General features: G+C 41.0%; 1 protein-coding gene across 1 annotated transcript in view; it reads right to left on the bottom strand.

The window, feature by feature from the left end:
- Positions 1-18,873, bottom strand: part of LOC117507349 (SWI/SNF-related matrix-associated actin-dependent regulator of chromatin subfamily D member 3) — a 103,608-nt gene extending 84,735 nt beyond the window's left edge. Inside the window, exon 1 of the mRNA XM_034167216.1 lies at positions 18,721-18,873. Coding sequence (XP_034023107.1) covers positions 18,721-18,732 — 12 coding nt within the window. The 5' untranslated portion in view covers positions 18,733-18,873. The remainder of the gene's footprint in view (positions 1-18,720) is intronic.
- Positions 18,874-19,333: the final 460 nt, after the last annotated feature.

Raw genomic sequence — 19,333 nt, forward strand, 5'->3', positions numbered from 1 at the left:
CAAACATTAAAGAAACATCTGCCTCTCACAGGAATCTACCGTTTCAAGATACTATATGAAACAATTACTTCAGTGTTTTATAATGTCTGAAACACTAAAATGGACCACTGGCACCCACCCCCCACCTCCCAGAGTGGATGTGGTTACAGCCCTGTTGTACTGATAAACACTGCATTACTATTCCAGTATGAAAGCAACAATTTAAAAAAGCAGCAAGTTTTTAGAACATTACAAATAAGTAAATAAAACTGAAGAAACCCCCTGAAATCAAATTAATTCATCTTTTAATTTTGCATTTTGTTTGAATATTAATTTTCAGCTGATTTAGAATGTTGTGTACTGTATTTAACTGAATAATATGTCATTTTGTATTTATTTATTTTGTTGAATCAAGTAAAAACAAACAAAAAACCATCAATAACCTTAAAACAAAATTGTGACAATACAACTGAAGATAACCACTTATCAATAATTGCGCTCGGGTTTCACTTTAATCTCGTTTGTTTCCTGGGTAACAGTCACTGGAGCAGCAAATTCCTAACCGGCCAAAAAAGGAAGTGCTCCATTGTCTGTTTTTCCCCTGCCAATAACATGAAACACAAAGGCAGAAAACATTTCGCTGGGTGATCCATTATTTCAGAAATGATCCCAGAGGCATGCGTCCTTGTGCTTCTAAATGTTGGTGTGAAAAATCAAATTTGATAAGTTACTGGAAACACTAAAGCCGTAGACTCAGTGAAACACTGACAAACAACTGACTGACCTAAACGAGTCCTCCAAAATAAATGTAAAACATAACTCGCTGTGGCGTGCACGATAGGATCCTGTGAGGTTTTCCTTAAAAAGACAGGTCAAGCATTCAACACTCTGTAAAAGGAGCCGATTCTGAATCAGACCTCAGGAGGTGTCACAGCTCCGTGCACACGAATAACATCGATCATTTCTATTCTGCCGGGAACATCTGTGCCAGCAGCCGGGTTCAAAGACTCCATCCTGTTCACGGAGAGCCTGCATTAGTGATGCTGCTTCAAATCTATGTCACTGTGTGCAGATGTCCTGAAGACAAACTGAGCAGAGCACAACTGATCTGCTTCTCCTAGTTGGGCCACTTGGACTACTCATTCATTTTCCTGCATACTTCAATCAAGGGTCATGGGGGGCTGGAGCTTATCCCAGCAGTCGCAGGGTGTGAGATGGGGTCCACTTGGACTATCAGCAGTAAAACGAGTTGGGATTGGGATGTCCAAATTATTCATGTCGAAGAAGAGGTTCATTATTTAACGTGGGTAGCCAACAAAAGCACTTTATCAGCAGCTTATTTCCAAAAGGGCCCACAGAATGTGTCTCTCCTTCCTCTCCAGCACATCTGTTCAAGGTGCTAGTTAGGAGCTTGGCTGCAACTGGGAAGGGAACCCAGATCGCTGGCATCCCAGACCAACGTGTAAACCATTACGCCACCACCTCCCCTTCCTACATCATTTGCATTTGGGAATTTTGTGACACACTACCAGCTTTACCGACAGCAAAAATAACATATGCACAAAGCCACACAGATGTTTATGCTCATGTTGGACATCCCCCAGTGCAAAAGGAGCAATGCATGCTGGGATGCCTTATACGGTGCATCCGGAAAGTATTCACAGCACTTCACTTTTTTCCACATTTTGTTATGTTACAGGTTTATTACAAAATAGAGTAAATTCTTTTTTTTTTCTCTCAGACTTTTCCACACAACACCCCATAATGACAACATGAATTTTTTTTTAATTGTTGCAAATTTATTAAAAATAAAAAATTAAGAAATCATGTGTATATAAGTATTCACAGCTTTTGCTCAATACCTTTTTGATGCACCTTTGGCAGCAATTATAGCCTCAAGGCTTCTTGAATGTGATGCCAGTGATCGGCCCACCTATCTTTGGGCAGTTTTGCCCATTCCTCTTTGCATTCTTCTCAAGCTCCATCAGGTTGGATGGGGAGCGTCGGTGCACATCTATTTTCAGGTCTCTCCAGAGATGTTCAATCGGATTCATGTCTGGGCTCTGGCTGGGCCACTCAAGGACATTCACAGAGTTGTCCTGAAGCCACTCCTTTGATATCTTGACTGTGTGCTTAGGGTCATTTTTGGTTTGGCAGGTTTTCATCCAGGATGTCTCTGTATTAGAGGATGACATTTTTCGGGAATTCCCGTGGGTCACGTGATTCCTGCGGGATTCCCGCGGGATGGGAGTCAAAATTTTATCAATCCCGTGATTGGGATGGGACGGGAATAAAAATGAAAAATAGATGATGATTTTCATCTATTTAAAACAACCACAATGCGTTCACACCGGGCGCGATCAGACGCTACAAATTCGCGGGGGTCGCGTGGCAACGGATGCGCCTCCTTCGCCCGGTGTGTCGCTCTGCTTTTGCTGTGAAAATTCGCCCTGGTGCGTCATCAAATAGGAGGAGCTTCCATTCTGCTTGCCGGCTCCGGTTGTCAGTCAAGTTAACATGAGGGACCTTGATCACACGGAGTGAGTTGTTGTGGAAAGCTCCGAATTCAGGGAGTATCATTATTTGCTGCAGGAGCTGTGTCTGGATAACGGCTGCTTTCAGCGGTCCTTCCGCCTCTGCAGGACCCAACTTGAGGACCTCCCATCCCATTCACGCGCGCACATGTAAACAATTAAAAAAAAAAAAAAACTCTGCTGCTTGCTGCAGCTCGCTCTTCCATCAAAAAACTCTGTCATAATTGTGTTTAGAAACCAGTCACCATTTGTTTTATTATACATCTGTGTAGTTAATTAATAAAATATTCTCCACAGACGATTCGCTTGCGCACGCACGTAAAATAAAAGTAGAAAGAAACTCCGCTCCCCCTGCTGTGGGGCTGCTGCTCGCTCCAAAAACTCTGTCATAATTGTGAAATAAAGGACAAAAGAGACATAAGTCTTGCTCACAGGCTGCTACCAGATACAGGAACTGTTTACATCTTCACTCAAACTCCAGACATCTCCACATCACTACATATCCAGTCCCTGATTGATCATCACGGCGCAAGACATACGGGAGTGGGATGGGAGAGGGACTGATTTTGAGTGGGAGCGGGATGGGATTGGGAGTCATCTTTACAGGAGTGGGATGGGATGGGATTTATTTTTTTTACTCCAGTCCAGGATTGGGACAGAATGGGATTTTTTTTTCTGGGAGCGGGATGGGAAGGGAGTGAAAATCCACTCCCGTGTCATGCTCTACTCTGTATATTGCTGCATTCATCTTTCCCTCAATCCTGACTAGTCTCCCAGTTCCTGCTACTAAAAAATATCCCCACTGCATGATGCTGCCACCACCATGCTTCACTGTAGGGATGGTGCCTTGTTTCCTCCAAACATGGCACCTGACATTCACGCCAAAGATTTCAATCTTTGTCTCATCAGACCAGAGAATTTTTTTTCTTATGGTCTGAGAATCATTCAGGTGTCTTTTGGGAAACTCCAGGTGGACTGTCATGGGCTTTTTACTAAGGAGTGGCTTCAGTCTGGCCACTCTACCATACAAGCCTCATTGGTGGAATGCTGCAGAGATGGTTGTCCTCCTGGAAGGTTCTTCTCTCTCCACAGAGGAATGCTGGAGCTCTGACAGAGTGGCCATCAGGTTCTTGGTCACCTCCCTGACTAAGGCCATTCTCCCCAATCACTCAGTTTAGATGGCAGTCAGCTCTAGGAAGAGTCCTGGTGGATCTGACTTCTTCCATTTATGGATGATGGAGGTCACTGTGCTCATTGGGACCTACAAAGCAACAGCAGCAGTTTCTGTACCCTTCCCCAGATTTGTGCCTCAAGACAATCCTGTCTCAGAGGTCTACAGGCAATTCCTTTGACTTCATGCTTTGTTTGTGCTCTGACATGCACTGTCAACTGTGGGACCTTATATGTAGACAGGTGTGTGACTTTCCAAATCATGTCCAATCAACTGAATTTACCCCAGGTGGAGTCCAATTAAGCTGTAGAAACAATGACGCATATGAACTCAATTTTGAGCTTCATGGCAAAGGCTGTGAATACTTAGGTACATGAGATTTCTTTTTTATTTTTAATAAATTTGCAAAAATCTCAAAAAAGCTTTTTCACATCGTCATTATTGGGTAATGTGTGTAGAATTTTGGGGAAAAAATGAATTTCATCCATTTTGGAATAAGGCTTTAACAACAAAATGTGGAAAAAAGTGATGTGCTGTGAATACTTTTCAGATACACTGTATGTGGAATCTGCAGGTGAACCTAATGAATGAGCAGCAGATTGATGGAGCACCATGGCACCAATTAGCAACAGATTAGGTCATTGCAAGCAGAAGCGAATTATGATAAAATAGCACAGCACAAAGACATTCCAATACATTGATGGATAAATCAATTTAGAGTCAGACATATCTGCACCAGGGACGAGTGACGATTTTCGAACAGAAGCTAACAAACTTTTTCCATTCATTTCTGGGTCTTGGATCAGGCATTTGCAAAGGTATATGGGGGGGTAAAAAAATTCATTCAGCTAATGTGTTACGGACCATTAGTGGATGATGAATAAATTGTAGAAATATTACAAACAACTGTGTTTAAAGCTCAAATGTAGTTTGTGTGTTTCATGAGCATTAGACTGCTCTCTGCCCACCTAACGAGCTACCAACTGTGGGGAGAAACACAATGCCCACTACATGGACAAATTCCAGACAAAATATACAACAGAACCGTAAATTAAAACCAGAATTGAACACCAGATACAATATGTGGCTGGTATTCCCTTTCATTCTGAAACATGTTTTGCACATTGTTCCAGAGACTGGATCAAAAGAAATATGTGGGCAAATACTATACAGACACACTAGGCAATACAACTCCCAAATTTAAGAAAGCCATGGCTCACTTTGAAATGAAAAAATGCAAAATGACAAAACTTCTGTCATAAAATTTCAGTGTTACGCAGATGATACCCAGCTTTATCTATCCATGAAGCCAGAGGACACACACCAATTAGTTAAACTGCAGGGATGTCTTACAGACATAAAGACATGGATGACCTCTAATTTCCTGCTTTTAAATTCAGATAAAACTGAAGTTATTGTACTTGGCCCCACAAATCTTAGAAACACGGTGTCTAACCAGATCCTTACTCTGGATGGCATTACCCTGACCTCTAGTAATACTGTGAGAAATCTTGGAGTCATTTTTGATCAGGATATGTCCTTCAATGCGCATATTAAGCAAATATGTAGGACTGCTTTTTTACATTTGCGCAATATCTCTAAAATTAGAAAGGTCTTGTCTCAGAGTGATACTGAAAAACTAATTCATGCATTTATTTCCTCTAGGCTGGACTATTGTAATTCATTATTATCAGGTTGTCCTAAAAGTTCCCTGAAAAGCCTTCAGTTAATTCAAAACGCTGCAGCTAGAGTACTGACAGGGACTAGAAGGAGAGAGCATATCTCACCCATATTGGCCTCTCTTCATTGGCTTCCTGTTAATTCTAGAATAGAATTTAAAATTCTTCTTCTTACTTATAAGGTTTTGAATAATCAGGTCCCATCTTATCTTAGGGACCTCTTAGTACCATATCACCCCAATAGAGCGCTTCACTCTCAGACTGCAGGCTTACTTGTAGTTCCTAGGGTTTGTAAGAGTAGAATGGGAGGCAGAGCCTTCATCTTTCAGGCTCCTCTCCTGTGGAACCAGCTCCCAATTCGGATCAGGGAGACAGACACCCTCTCTACTTTTAAGATTAGGCTTAAAACTTTCCTTTTTGCTAAAGCTTATAGTTAGGGCTGGATCAGGTGACCCTGAACCATCCCTTAGTTATGCTGCTATAGACTTAGACTGCTGGGGGGTTCCCATGATGCACTGAGTGTTTCTTTCTCTTTTTGCTCTGTATGCACCACTTTGCATTTAATCATTAGTGATTGATCTCTGCTGTCTTCCACAGCATGTCTTTTTCCTGATTCTCTCCCTCAGCCCCCACCAGTCCCAGCAGAAGACTGCCCCTCCCTGAGCCTGGTTCTGCTGGAGGTTTCTTCCTGTTAAAAGGGAGTTTTTCCTTCCCACTGTCGCCAAGTGCTTGCTCATAGGCGGTCGTTTTGACCGTTGGGGTTTTTCTGTAATTATTGTATGGCTTTTGCCTTGCAATATAAAGCGCCTTGGGGCAACTGTTGTTGTGATTTGGCGCTATATCAATAAAACTGATTTGATAAAAATTGTACCAAATCAACATGAAGATCTGTACTGGATCAGGTGTGATGAACCTGAGCAAAAGGAGAGAAGCAATAAGAAAAAATAAATATATAATGTCAAAGTAGGACAGATGTCTGAACATGCAATTTTAAATTTTGTTACATCTGATTACATTTTTAAAATAATCAAATATTTTTGGTAATTTTAAATATTTCAACATTGAAAAGAAAGATGCTTTATTTATTTATTTTATGGGCGGGGACCCTTTTTTGTCAGTTCTGCAAATTAGTGACACTAACTAGAAACACTGTCCCAAAGTATTTGAAAACCTGTTCTGAACACGGTTCTGAAGTGTGTATCAAAAGGAAACCATCACAGCTCTAGTTTATTTTTTTGATAGATGAGGCCTCAGTACATCACCAACTGAATCAAAGAAAATGCTTCAAAATGTTTCAGTTGATTTGGTGTTGAAACATTAAAACATGAGGGAATGAACTGGAATCACATGGTTTTAAATTTCACATTTAAAAGTTCGAGGGAGCTTTATGTACACGTGCATGTACGCTGTTTGTAGCAAAGGTGCCATCCAATGTCAGAAAAAGCAATAAACCACTTTGATTCAGAATTAACTAACACAAAAGTGCAATTTACTGAGATGATCATAAATCAGCCGTTGTAAATAGTGCAGCAGATAAGTGAAGCGATCATGCAAATGGTGATAAAAGCATCAAATTCGGCAGAAATGCTCCTTAGACACTCCTCTTTTGAAAAAACGACTGGCCACTTGACTTTTCAATCGGTGGTCAGGTAGGGGTCAATTGAAGAATTACACAGAGGTCAAAATTAAAAGATGCTCCAATCATATTCAAAAATATTCCACATTATTTGCCTGATCATAAAGATTCCAAAAAGGTATAGTTTGTACTATCTGTGACTGAATTCTATGGAGTTACGAGATAAAAACAGCAAGAATGGTGACAAAGGTCAATGTCATTTTGTACAGGGGTCAAAAGTTAAAGTTGCTCCAATTTTGGTAAAAACTGATGCAAATTATTGGTTGAGCTAACAGGATTAATAAATGGAATAGCGTTGAATGCTTGGTCTCCAAAGTAAAAGGTCAAACAAGGTCTATGTCTATTGGATTCTATGACATGTGACATATGTTACCCCGTAACATGATAAGTAAGGATGATACATGGTCCAAACTATTCCTTTTTAGAACCGTGTTAATTCAACTAGTAATTTGCATCACGTTTTACCAAATATTGGAACAACTTTAACTTTTGACCTCTGTACAAAATGAAACTGACCTTTGTCACCATTCTTGCTGTTTTTATCCCGTAACTCCATGGAATTCAGTCACAGACAGTCCAAACTATACCTTTTTGGAATCTTCATGATCAGGCAAATAATATGTAATATTTTTCAACATGACTGGAGCATATTTTAATTTTGACCTCTGTGTAATTCTTCAATTGACCCCTACCTGACCACCGATTGAAAATTCAAGTGGCCAATCATTTTTTTCAAAAGAGGATTGTCTGAGGAGTATTTCTGCCAAATTTGATGCTTTTATCACCATTTGCAGGATTCCCCTCTAAATACACGTATTCTCTTATCCGCTGCACTAGAAGTATTTCACAGACGACAGTCATTCAGTTTCTGATGTGACATTCTGTGGTTTTGATGTAATTGCTCCCAATCATCACGGTGGAAAATTGGACGAAATTCTGCTTAGTGTATATAAACCTTCTAACATTATAAGCTAGTTACTTAAACAAAGAATTGGATTTGACCTGGTTTCCTTTTGTAACAGTGTATCCTATTTTCAGCATTTTAAAAAATCTGTTTATTTATCACTTTCTGTATGAGAACATCTTTGTGTTTCAATGTTATTTCATTCTCTTGTGTTTGCAGTGCCCTGATCTGTTGGTAATTGGGTCCATCGGTGATTGGCGATCAATTAAGCTGTTGCTCCTTGATTAGGTTCAATAGCAGATTCCACATATACTGTATAAGGTGTCTCAGCATGCACTGTTCCTTTTGCACTGGGGACGGTCCAACATGGACTGAAACATTTGCATGGCCTCCCCCGCCCCCCATTTGATGTCTTTACGGTCTGTTAAAAACTCTGAGCTGTTCAACAGAAATATTTGAGATTATGACATTTGCCTGACCTTTTGTTCTCTGCGTGCAAGTTAATTCAGTTTATTTACACAGCTCCAAATCACAACATAAGTCGCCCAAGGCCCTACACATGGGCAAGGTTCAAGTCACCCGCCCTCCAGTCTGACTTCACTGGACTGGATTTTTTTGACTGCTGCACCAGAGAAGAAACTTAAGGACCTTTTTTGCCGTTTTTGTGAACCAATAAACTTAAAGATGGAAGCATGTTTTCTTCTATTGCAACTATTCAACAGTCAGATAGATTTAACTTATTTCTATCTGACAGGTGTGTGAAAAATTGTGATAAAGTGAAATTATGTGAAAAAGTACTTCCACACTTGCACCATTTTTGTAATTTTGCCTCTATCCACCATCACAATGGAACTGAACTGAAACAATAAAAGAAAGATGAATTGTAATAATGCTTATAGTTAATGTAAATCATCATGGACGTACAAACACTTCCAAGTCACTGATTGTGGCTTAAACTTAATTTATAACAATAATTAAGAAATACAAATAGTATGTTAAATTTATATGTAGTTCTCAAAAATTGAGCAACCATGCAAGAAGGAGACTAGTCAGGGAAGCCACCAAGACATGCAGATAACTATGGAGTTACAGGCATTTGTGGTTGTGATCGGAGAAACTGTGCATAGTGCTGCTTTTTTTTCCCCCCTGTTGCATTATCAGTCATACAGCTTCCTGTTGGAGTGCAGCCATTGCCAAACTTAGGAATATTATCTCATCACAAATTTAATTGACACAAGACTAAAATGAAGCTTGAGAGGTGCTGCTAAGAGGAATGGGCAAAACTGGCCAAAGATAAGTGCGCCACGCTTGTGGCATCGTATTCAAGAAAACTTGAGGCTATAATTGCTGCCAAAGGTGCATCAACAAAGTAATGAGCAAGGGATGTGAATACTTATGTACATGCAATTTAGTTTTTATTTTTAATAAGTTTGCAAAACTTAAAAAACACTGGCCATGACGTCTGTGACATGAGAAACACAGACATGAGTAGAATTTTGAGGGAAAAACTGAATTTACTGCATTTTGGAATAACGCTATAACATAAACTGTGGAAAAAGTAAACCTCTGACTGCATAAAGCATTGTGCTGTTCTTTTTAGTGATCTGTCAAAAGCTTTAAACACTGTGGATCACAACATCTTGGCAGATAGACTTCGAAATATTGGCTTATCTGAGTGTGCTACTTGTTAGCTAGAACACAATGTGTCCAGTTTGACAGCTGCTCCCCTTCCTGCTTCCCAGTGTTGAAAAGGTCTACCTCAGGGTTCCATACTTGGACCTCTGCTTTTCACTATAATATTTATGACAACTTATCAAACACTGCTTCCATTTTTATGCAGATGACAGTTATCTATTGTTCTTTCCCTTCCATTGCTCAAACTCTAGAATTCTTGCAGTTGGCCTCCATTGTTGTTTTGTCTAATTTAACTGTGCGTAAACTGGTGTTCAAACCAGATAAGTTAAAATTTGTTCTTTTCTCATATAGCAAATTAACAACACCCAATCTTTTTAAAATCTCAACTGCTCAGGAGCTTGATATTGAAACTGTCACATCTTGCAAATATTTCAGAATTATACTTGATCAGAACTTGTCATTCCACTTTCATATTGAAAATCTTGTCTCAAACTTTAAACTTAAATTAGGTTTTGGTTAATGCCCTTGGTTTCAGTGCAGAAGGCTCTGGGTTAAAATCCCACCCCTGCCACATTTCTCCATTTCTCCAGTTGCGTCAGGAAGGGCATCAGGTGTAAAACCTGTGCCAATTCAACATGCAGATCCATCTTGGATTTGCTGTGGCGACCCCGAGTGCAAACAAGGGAGCAGCCAAAGGGACTTACTAGGTTTGTTGTTCAGAAACAAGTCCTGTTTTTCCCTGAAGGCAAGGAAATGCTTGATTCCTGGAACATTTCCTTCTTTGGTGGACTATGGTGACTTGTTTCTTATGAATGCATCTCATCAATGCCTAAAGAAGTTGGATACTGTGTACCATTGTGTGCTGCATTTCATTTGTGGTTTGGGAAATCGTGTTCATCACTGTGCTTTGTATGATGCCACTAGTTTGCCTGCTCTGTATGTTTGCAGATTTACTCATTGGATGACTTTTGTCTACAAATCTCTCATTGGTTTGATGCCTTCATACATGGTTTGTAAATCCTCATTACCTGCACCCACGTGCTATTGTTCAGAGTTAGAACTGAACTTGGCAAAAAACTTTCAACTATGCTCCTCCTTTCTCCTGGAATAATTTACAGGAGGAGCTGAAACTGCCAGGATTAATTAGAATGGGGGAATTTAAATCAATTTTAAAGAATTGAGAAAAGAAAAATAAACACTTGGTCAGTGCAAATGTTTTTAGAGTTTTCTTGTAAGACTGTACATCCCTTTTTTTAAAATCTTGATTTTATTGTGAATTGACTGAATATTAGTGCTTTTATTCTTTTATGGTGTTTGTTTGTATTCATGTTGTAATTACTGTTATTCTGCTTTCTTGGCCAAGTCTCTCTTGCAGAAGAGATTTTAATGTCAGTGAGACTTCTCTGGTAAAATAAAGGATATACACAATAATGGATGTGTAGCCTCCCAATAAAACTGTACATTTCCCACCAAGGTCTAGAAAAGCCCCATTAGTTATCCTCAGCTGAGAGCAACTGATTGAGATGGTCAGACTCTAAAAGCATCAAGGCATAGGCCATAAACCGGAAGCTGCTGGACCATTAGTGTCACTCTGTACAGTCTTGTGAGAACTAAGAGGGCTATTCTACAGACTGTCGTTCCTTCCCGTTTAATCCTAAATAGCAAATCAGGGCACGTTTTGAAGCATCACAGTAACTTCTTGATCTATCTTTGTCAATCTTGAACAAACTTTTTATACATCGTGGTTTCGGCCATCACCAGCATCAGATTTGAAATTGGGATCCAGTTTCTGAACTGTTTTCAAAATTTCATAGCAATTCTAGAAATCGCTGATAGTATGCAGTATCTTTGGGGTATTTGTAGTATTAATGGCTTCAATCTTGTTCAAACTTCTTTAAGGGCCCTTCACACATAGTGCGAATTTGGTCGACGTGCGCATGAAGCAGGAATCGTATGCAAAACATGTAAATTCGTAGCTGCCTCGTACACCTGTTGCTACAACTATTTGCGCACACCAGCGGTTGAAAAACAGTGTGCACTGTATGAGCCCATCAGTCCCTCTCGCGGCAGGTGTCGGCCAAATTCCAGCTGACACACATGAACATCTAACACCGCTCGTGTGGCACTTAGAAAATGTGTGGCCATTCGCACTATCATCAAGAAAACAGTCAGCAGATGATCATTGTCGAGCTGGATGTGAAATTTGTGCCCCACGAGTTTGGCTTTGTAAAACAGCAACACGTGAGGTACCAGAGTGTCAGCTCCCCCCTCACACACGTGGCGTGCATGTGAATCACATGTGTGTTGCGCCCCCCCCCCCCATATCTGTAAACATGTGGTGCACTTGCCTGATATATTGATGTACAGATGGTGTGTTGGTGTGTGCGCTGAACTGACAGGGGGTGTGTCCGCCCACAGCGCGCAGTGGGCGATCTAACTGTCACGTGACCCACGTGAGCTCTGTTCCAAATGGACATGCGCGCGGGGCCAGCTGGACAAACCGAACCAGTAGATGTGGACATAATAACAGTGCACTGCTTCATTAATGTCATTTCATGACTGTACGTCTGTGACCATGGGTCATTTACAGAGGAACAGACGGTTCATACTTGATAAGAGGGCGTTTTTTATGGTGTGTGTCTTTATTATTTTTTTAAATACACCCATCTTTGTTGATTTCAGGCATTTTCTCGCACCGTTTACAGGCCAATGATAGTAGCACAGTGGTCAAGTTTTGGGCTGGCAATCAATAAACTCCAGGTACGAATCCCGTGGGTGGCATGTATGGTTTTTTTTTTTGTTTGTTTGTTTTCCACAGGTGCGGCACGATGGGGTGGTTCCACAGGTACCAGCTGGTTTTTATTTTTTATTTATTCCACAGCAGCGGTGCAATGTGGTTACACAGACTCCAGTTGCTCGCACTGTGTTCATGCATGAGTGTGCACGACACCTTCGCAGCAGGATCGTACATGCCTGTCCATCGGCACAATGTTTTCGTGGTTTATTCATTCGAATTGTTTTGCGCTGTTTTGCTGTAATTTGACCAAATTCGCACTATGTGAGAAGGACACCTCAACAGGTTATCCATAGTGATTACAGCTTGAAACGTCTTTGATCGTGCTCCATCATGGTAAAAACTTTAAGCCAAAGCAGCATTTATTGTGGGTTTTGTTCAAAGTTGAACAGCTTGCTCATGCCTGGCTGAGGGCACAGCTGCTTTCTTTAGTTTTCGGGTGGGTTTCCAAGTCTGCATTTTGTAAGACAGCCTGTTAGGAGATAAGCCAGATTTTGCTGTTTCATCCTGTTTTTGCACTTTTTTGGATGGTGGGCGATCGTAGTGGAACAGCACCCTGTGTAAATAGCCCCCTAAGAGGCTTCAGTTCAACAAAGAGGCCCCTGTTCCAAAAGAAATACCTTCTTCAAGCTTGACTAAAGTTTTCAACTGCCCATATGGTCAGATGAGACAAAGACTGTGTTTGATCACAATGCAAAGGTGAGATATTCAACCCCTAGAACACTTTACCAACTGTTAAATGTGGAGGTATCATGTTTTGAGGCCCTTTTGCTGCCAATGGAACTGGTGCATTACACAACATGGATGGAATATAATATAATGGAATTTATGCCCACACTTCTTTTCAGTTGAAAGTGTAGAAGAAAATGACAAGTCCTGTAGTTAATAACATGTACTATAATAAGGTATGCCACAGACTGTAAATTATTGGCTCACGGGCCGCCAGTTTGAGACCCACATCAATGCAAAGTAAAACTGAGTGAAAGCAGAAGAGCTGAAACATTCCTGAGACATTATGCTTGGAAATTTAATATACGTCACTGCTGGGGGAAAAAAAAAAGTCTTTGCACAGTGGAAAAACTAATGGAATGACTCCTGGGCGTATCAGATGAAATCACAATCTATGAAACACGAATGCAGCAGTTTTCTAAAAATACACAATTGTTCCTGCGGCTCTTTCTGTTATCCACCTGCACGCTCAGATTCATTTTTCATTTGGTCTGAAGTGCAAGAGAAATCAGCTGAGTCACCAAGAAGTCCAAAAGACTTCTGTGCATGTAAACAGATCCGAGAGGCCTCGAAAAGGCAACGAGAACAGATTTATGGGTAAAGTATGAACGCCTTGTCAAAAACCACATGCTGACTAAAACTATTCAGTGTTCCTGGGCTCGTTCCTGCTGTTAGTTTTTAGAGTCTGGCTGTAGGTTCGCACAGTGAAACAAGAATGTGACGACGGGATAAGTAAAATAAGCAACGGTGCTGCCAAACATCCACATGGTTCATGAAAAAAAGAAAAACTAATATATTAAAGCTACAAATTTGAAGAAAAAAAAAACAAGTTTATTAAAATTATGCTTCATTGTTTAAAGCTACAAATATGAAGAAGAAAAACAAGTTTATTAAAATTATGCTTCATTGTTTCTCACAAAAGTGAGATTTGTTAAACCTTAGAACTTAATTGGTTCCTACATGGTGTTCTTAAACCTAGTTGTTCTTAAACCAAAACCAATTTTCTCATAAGAAAATGTTAATAATAAATCAGTTCCTGGCCCCAACAACACTGTTTTTACCTTTTTAACTGCATTTCATGCGTAAAAGGCAGACAAAATACACAGAATATGCATAGCATCTTCTACAAAATACTGCAAAGTAATTATACTAAAATAGACAATTTAATTTCACCTTACCTGTACAGAAGAGACCATAAGAACATCAGGTAACTGAACTTCTGAACGCCTCTGTTGCAGTGAAACTCTGGTCGGATTTTAATAATGTATGCTAACAATATTAGCACTTTCAGCACCTGTCGGGCAACGACAGGTGCTGAAAGTGTAGCTTTGCCCATTAGCTCCACTTAATGTGTGATTACTGTAAAGTAAAAAAAAAAAAAAAAACGTGGCTCATAACAACAAAGTAAACCATCAGGAGAACCACTGCACAGTCCCCAAAAATATGATTTAATAAATAAATGAAGACAGACTTTCTTGCTGCTGCTTCTTCTTTTGAGTTTATTGGTGGACTGCAACCAACACAGTGCATTACTGCCACCTACTGTGACAGAGGTGTTCCTGCAGTGTTCGAAAGGTGATACATTTTTCGTTCAAAAATATGTTCATGAACCGATTTGTTCATAAAGAGAGCCATTCAAAAACTGAGGTTCCACTGTATAATATTTATAAACATCTGTTTAATTACCTGCAACATTGAATTAATGTTATTTCCATACGCACGTTATATCACCATGGGAACAGGCCCCTTCCTGGAGGCCATCATGCCTTTTCAAATTATGTTAACAGTCACTGCCCCAAATACTTCCATACATCCTAGAAGATGGAAAAAGTTGCAGTTTCTTGAAAGACCACTCGAGGCTGGCTCAAGAAAGTAGCCTTGCCATAGAAGCCCATATTAAAACGTCTTTTGAGGTAAAATAAACATGATTGGGATGGTTGGACTCAGGAACCACCAAGGCACAGGTCACAAAGCAGAAGCTGCTGGACAGATCAGTGTCACTGCGTACCATCTTAAATGGACTAAGAGGCTTCTTTGTTGGACAGAAGTCCAACAAAGCAATACTTTCTTCAAGCTTGATTAAAATGTGCACCCGATCACATGGTCTGATGAGACAAAGACTCTGTTTTGGTACAATGACTGAAGATATGTTTAAAAGAGTAAAGCTGAGATATTCAACCACAAGAACACTTTACAAACTTAAGCATGGTGGGATCATGTTCTGAGGCTTCTTTACTGCCAGTGGAACTGGTGCATTGCACAAAGTGGATGGAATCACAACAATGACACCCATGTTAAAATGTCCAATTGTACAGTCAAGAAAAACATGTTTAGAGCCTGGTACAAAAACAGCTTTGTCTCTGTAGCTAGTTTCTCCATGACAACTGTAGAGTGGGTGGACCTTTTCTAACAACTTAGTTTAAGACATTTTAAGCCATAAAGTTATGCATAATTAGGGGTGTGGTCATTTTTATTGACAACTACTCTGTACCACTGAGCAGAGCACCAGCTGCACAAAGGCCACTGGCTGGGGTTGTTAGTTGTTGCGGAGGATTATTTGTCAGTTCTGAGCATTTTATTACAAGTATCAGTAATAATATGCCCCGTGGTGTGGTTAATTGTCTGAACGGATCATCTAAGATGCCTGCGCTCCAGTATTTCTGTTGAGTGAAATTTTCATCATTTAATTTTGCATGCTAACAGTGTTATGGCCCAGTCACACGGCACTTAACGAAGGGTGATGAAGCCCTGACGAAACAAGAAACCTGGACTTTCGTTGACTTTCGTTGGCATCATTTAACCTTCGCGCAGCTTCGTTCCTGCAGCTGGAGCTTCGTCAGGATTTATAAACTGTTGAAAAATTTGAACGAAGGGCAACGAATACCTCAATTCATCTAAGTTTCGTTTTGCTGTCGTTCTTGACGTTTTTTAATCGTTTGTTTAGTTTTTGTAACGTTATTGTTTAATTTGACTTCGTTGGAGCAGCTGAATGTTTTCACACCATGCAGAAGCCAGTTTCTGAGCACTGAGGCTGCTGCTGCTTCATGTACCGTCGGAAATTACAGAGCAAACTCAGCCTGCTTGTTTGGATTATTTTTTTTTATCTGTGTGGGGGGTCAGCTTCAATGAGTTCAGGCACCTTACATAGGCCAGAATAAATATTTTGTGTGGATACAATTAATTATTTTGCCACAAGCAACTGTTGAATTTGAAACAAGAAAGATGTGTAATTTCCGACGGTACTTGAATGCAGCATTAGCAGCAGCGCAGCAGCTCCTGCGTGCGCTTATTAATTTGTATTAAATATAATAATATGAGTGTAGGAATGATAATCCAGTCCTTCTGTACATGTGGCAACCGGTAGTTGAATGAAAATGATTATATAATGAGCTGTTCTGGAAGGAAGAATTCACGTTGTGGATCAGCTGGTGGAATAAACGCACATGTGAGTCAATGCGCATGTTCACACGCACTGATTAATTTACTGCTCTGATATATTCAATCATCTTTACACTTATATTTTTATATTTATTCTCCCTTTTGACAGTTTTCTGTTATAAATCAATATATATGGCTTAGAACATAATACAGTGATACAGCACACTTTTTTTTTTTTTAAACTGGAGCAAGACGGAGCGCACAGCGTGTCGACAGAGTGTGGATTCTGATGATGATGGAGATGATCCCTCTTTTGTTCTGGAACAGGAAACAGAGCAGGTGGTCCACTGACATGCACACAGATCTCCACAACTTCTGTTTGCAGTTTATCCAGGACTCAGGTGCTATGAGCTCCGTCCCAGCGCTGAGTCCTGGAACTCAGAGATGCAGACACACACTGCTCCAGCTGTGGCTCCAGGCATGTCTTGTTAAAACGTTGAGATCGTGAGCTTCAGTTTTGTTAAGTTCCTCTTTCGTGCTCTTGCTTTGCAGACTGTTCGGTGATAAAGCTCTTTCGTCCACCTTTTCTCAACGAATTGTGACTTTTTTTTATTTTTTACCTTCCTTCAGGAATCGTCGAGTGCCCTGTGACTGGGCCATTAGCACATTTAACAGCTATCTGTAGCTTGAAGATGTTAGGTCCAGTTAATCCGCCATAACGGCAAAAATAGGCAGGTCATAATTTTTTTTAACTAACTGTTATGGCAACCACAGCTCAGTCTCCAAAAATATGATTTCATAAACACCCGAACCAAGGTTAGCCTGTTTGCTTAGCTTGTTCAAGAACACAAATTGGGAGAACTGACAGAAGTGGCCAGGCTTCACTTGTCCCACCCAGGTCACAGGGGTCTTGCACATGCTCCAACTTTTTAATCAGTTTATGGATTGTGACTGTGATGTAGTAAGTACTGCTAACAACGTGACTCCCGGAGGTGCACTTTTAGGGCTGTTGGGATTTCTGAGTCTCTACAGAAAAGCAACGGATCACATCACGTAGCGTTTGTCCAGTTATGTATGTATATACTGTATTTACATACAAACATACACAGTCTATGATTTATAAGTGTTCAGAAAACAGACACAAACAAAACAAGTACAGAATGCAGAGACAAGGCTCCCCCCGTACATGTATTTAATGTTGAGCATCAGTGGCGCCTTACTGTGCGCAGATATTATGCACAACGCAAATAGAAAAGTGGAGTTGGACATGCTCCGAATGTACAAGTGCTGTGCACTCTACGATCAAGATAGGGCCCCAAAAAACACAAGTGCTATGGAAACTGAGGGAGAACTTTAGTAGTGGTGTGAAAATTAAGCAGAAAACATATTTTGAAATTCTTGGTGGTGGCTACCCAATATTGAAGCCGCCTGTGACATGAGGGATGACATTCCAACCATGTAAGGGGAAAAAAATAAATAAATAAATAGTGATTTTTTTTCCAAGACATGATGCCATTTGTAAAATATGAAATCAAAAGACAGCAAAAAACAGACTTACAGGTTTCACTGCTATATACGGCTGAAGACTTAAAATGAGATATTCCTCCGGATCACTAGCGGATCTGGCAACAATCACACACACTTCAAGATTCCTTTCCTGCTTCTGCAGAACTGAAACTTTTCCAGCAAACATCCACAACACCGTCAGAGTTGAGACCTGAACTTGTCCACATGAGGCACCATTGCCCTGAATCACAGAAGGGGGGAGGAAGGGGGGGGGTGTGTGCCTAGAACTGAATTAAAGGCGTGTATAATAAAAGGAGGCACAGGATGGCCGCGGGGCTTCACCGTGCGCCCCCTCAAGTGTCTGCCCCCCACACACACACACACAGGCACACACACCAGTCAAGGTTAACACGCCACTGGTGTCTGCGTGGGCTGGAACACGCGGGGAGGGGGTGGAGGAGCTGAGTGATGATGCAGACAGCCTGAAAGCTCCGGTTAAATATCTCCAACCAGCAACATCCTCCTCCCAAATACATCGTGCACCACGCGCCGCCGATTCGGCATATAAAAAAAAAAAAGACGCCCCGCCACCTTTACTATTGTGCTTATTTTGAATATTTAAAGCCAGAGAAAGCCGAGCGCACACCCAACGCGCCCACAGGATAAAGAGCCGAAGAGTTTTAATGGTGGATGCGGCGGAGACTCGGCGAGCCAAAGTGACGTGAAATAAAACAAACGTGCTAATGTGGCGCGAGGCGGCGGGAAGCATCCGTACCTTCCTCTCCATCACTGCGGCTGCCTCACTCCTCAACTTCGTCACGGCTTCACACGGCACCGATCACTCCCCCATCAGCGGCGCGGAGAGGCGGCTGGTAGCGCTGCTGGCCTGTGGGACGCCGAGCCGGGGACGGAGCCAGAACCCGGATTGGTGGCGGCGGTGAGCGAGAGGAGCGCGGCAGCGACTCCTGCTGGAGAGTCCATGTAGTGATAATAAGGAGCGGGAGGCAGGGAGCGTGTGCAAATTATCACCGAGAGATGTTTGTGTGGAAAAAGGGGGGGGGGGGAGGGAGAAATTTGGATAGAATTCAGGTTCGAGACTGTTTTATTTGTTTGTTTTTTTAAAACTCTCAGGATGCAATGCATTAAAACCAGGGTAAGAAATGAAAAGAACTAAATTTGATGTGCTCTCCTGGAAAAATAAATCATACAAGAAATAATTCTGCATGACACCAACTGACCACTTCATTTTAATGACATTTAAAATAATAATTAAATTGATGTGTCGTCAGTGGTGATGGTTTTTTTGTTTTTTTTTTTGGTCGGATCACAGCCCATTGTAGGGGGGGGTACAGTGGTCTGAACCCCCATGATGTAAAAACAACAGCTCT

The sequence above is a fragment of the Thalassophryne amazonica genome, chromosome 1 (genome assembly GCF_902500255.1).
Source record: "Thalassophryne amazonica chromosome 1, fThaAma1.1, whole genome shotgun sequence".
Taxonomy (NCBI): Eukaryota; Metazoa; Chordata; class Actinopteri; order Batrachoidiformes; family Batrachoididae; genus Thalassophryne; species Thalassophryne amazonica.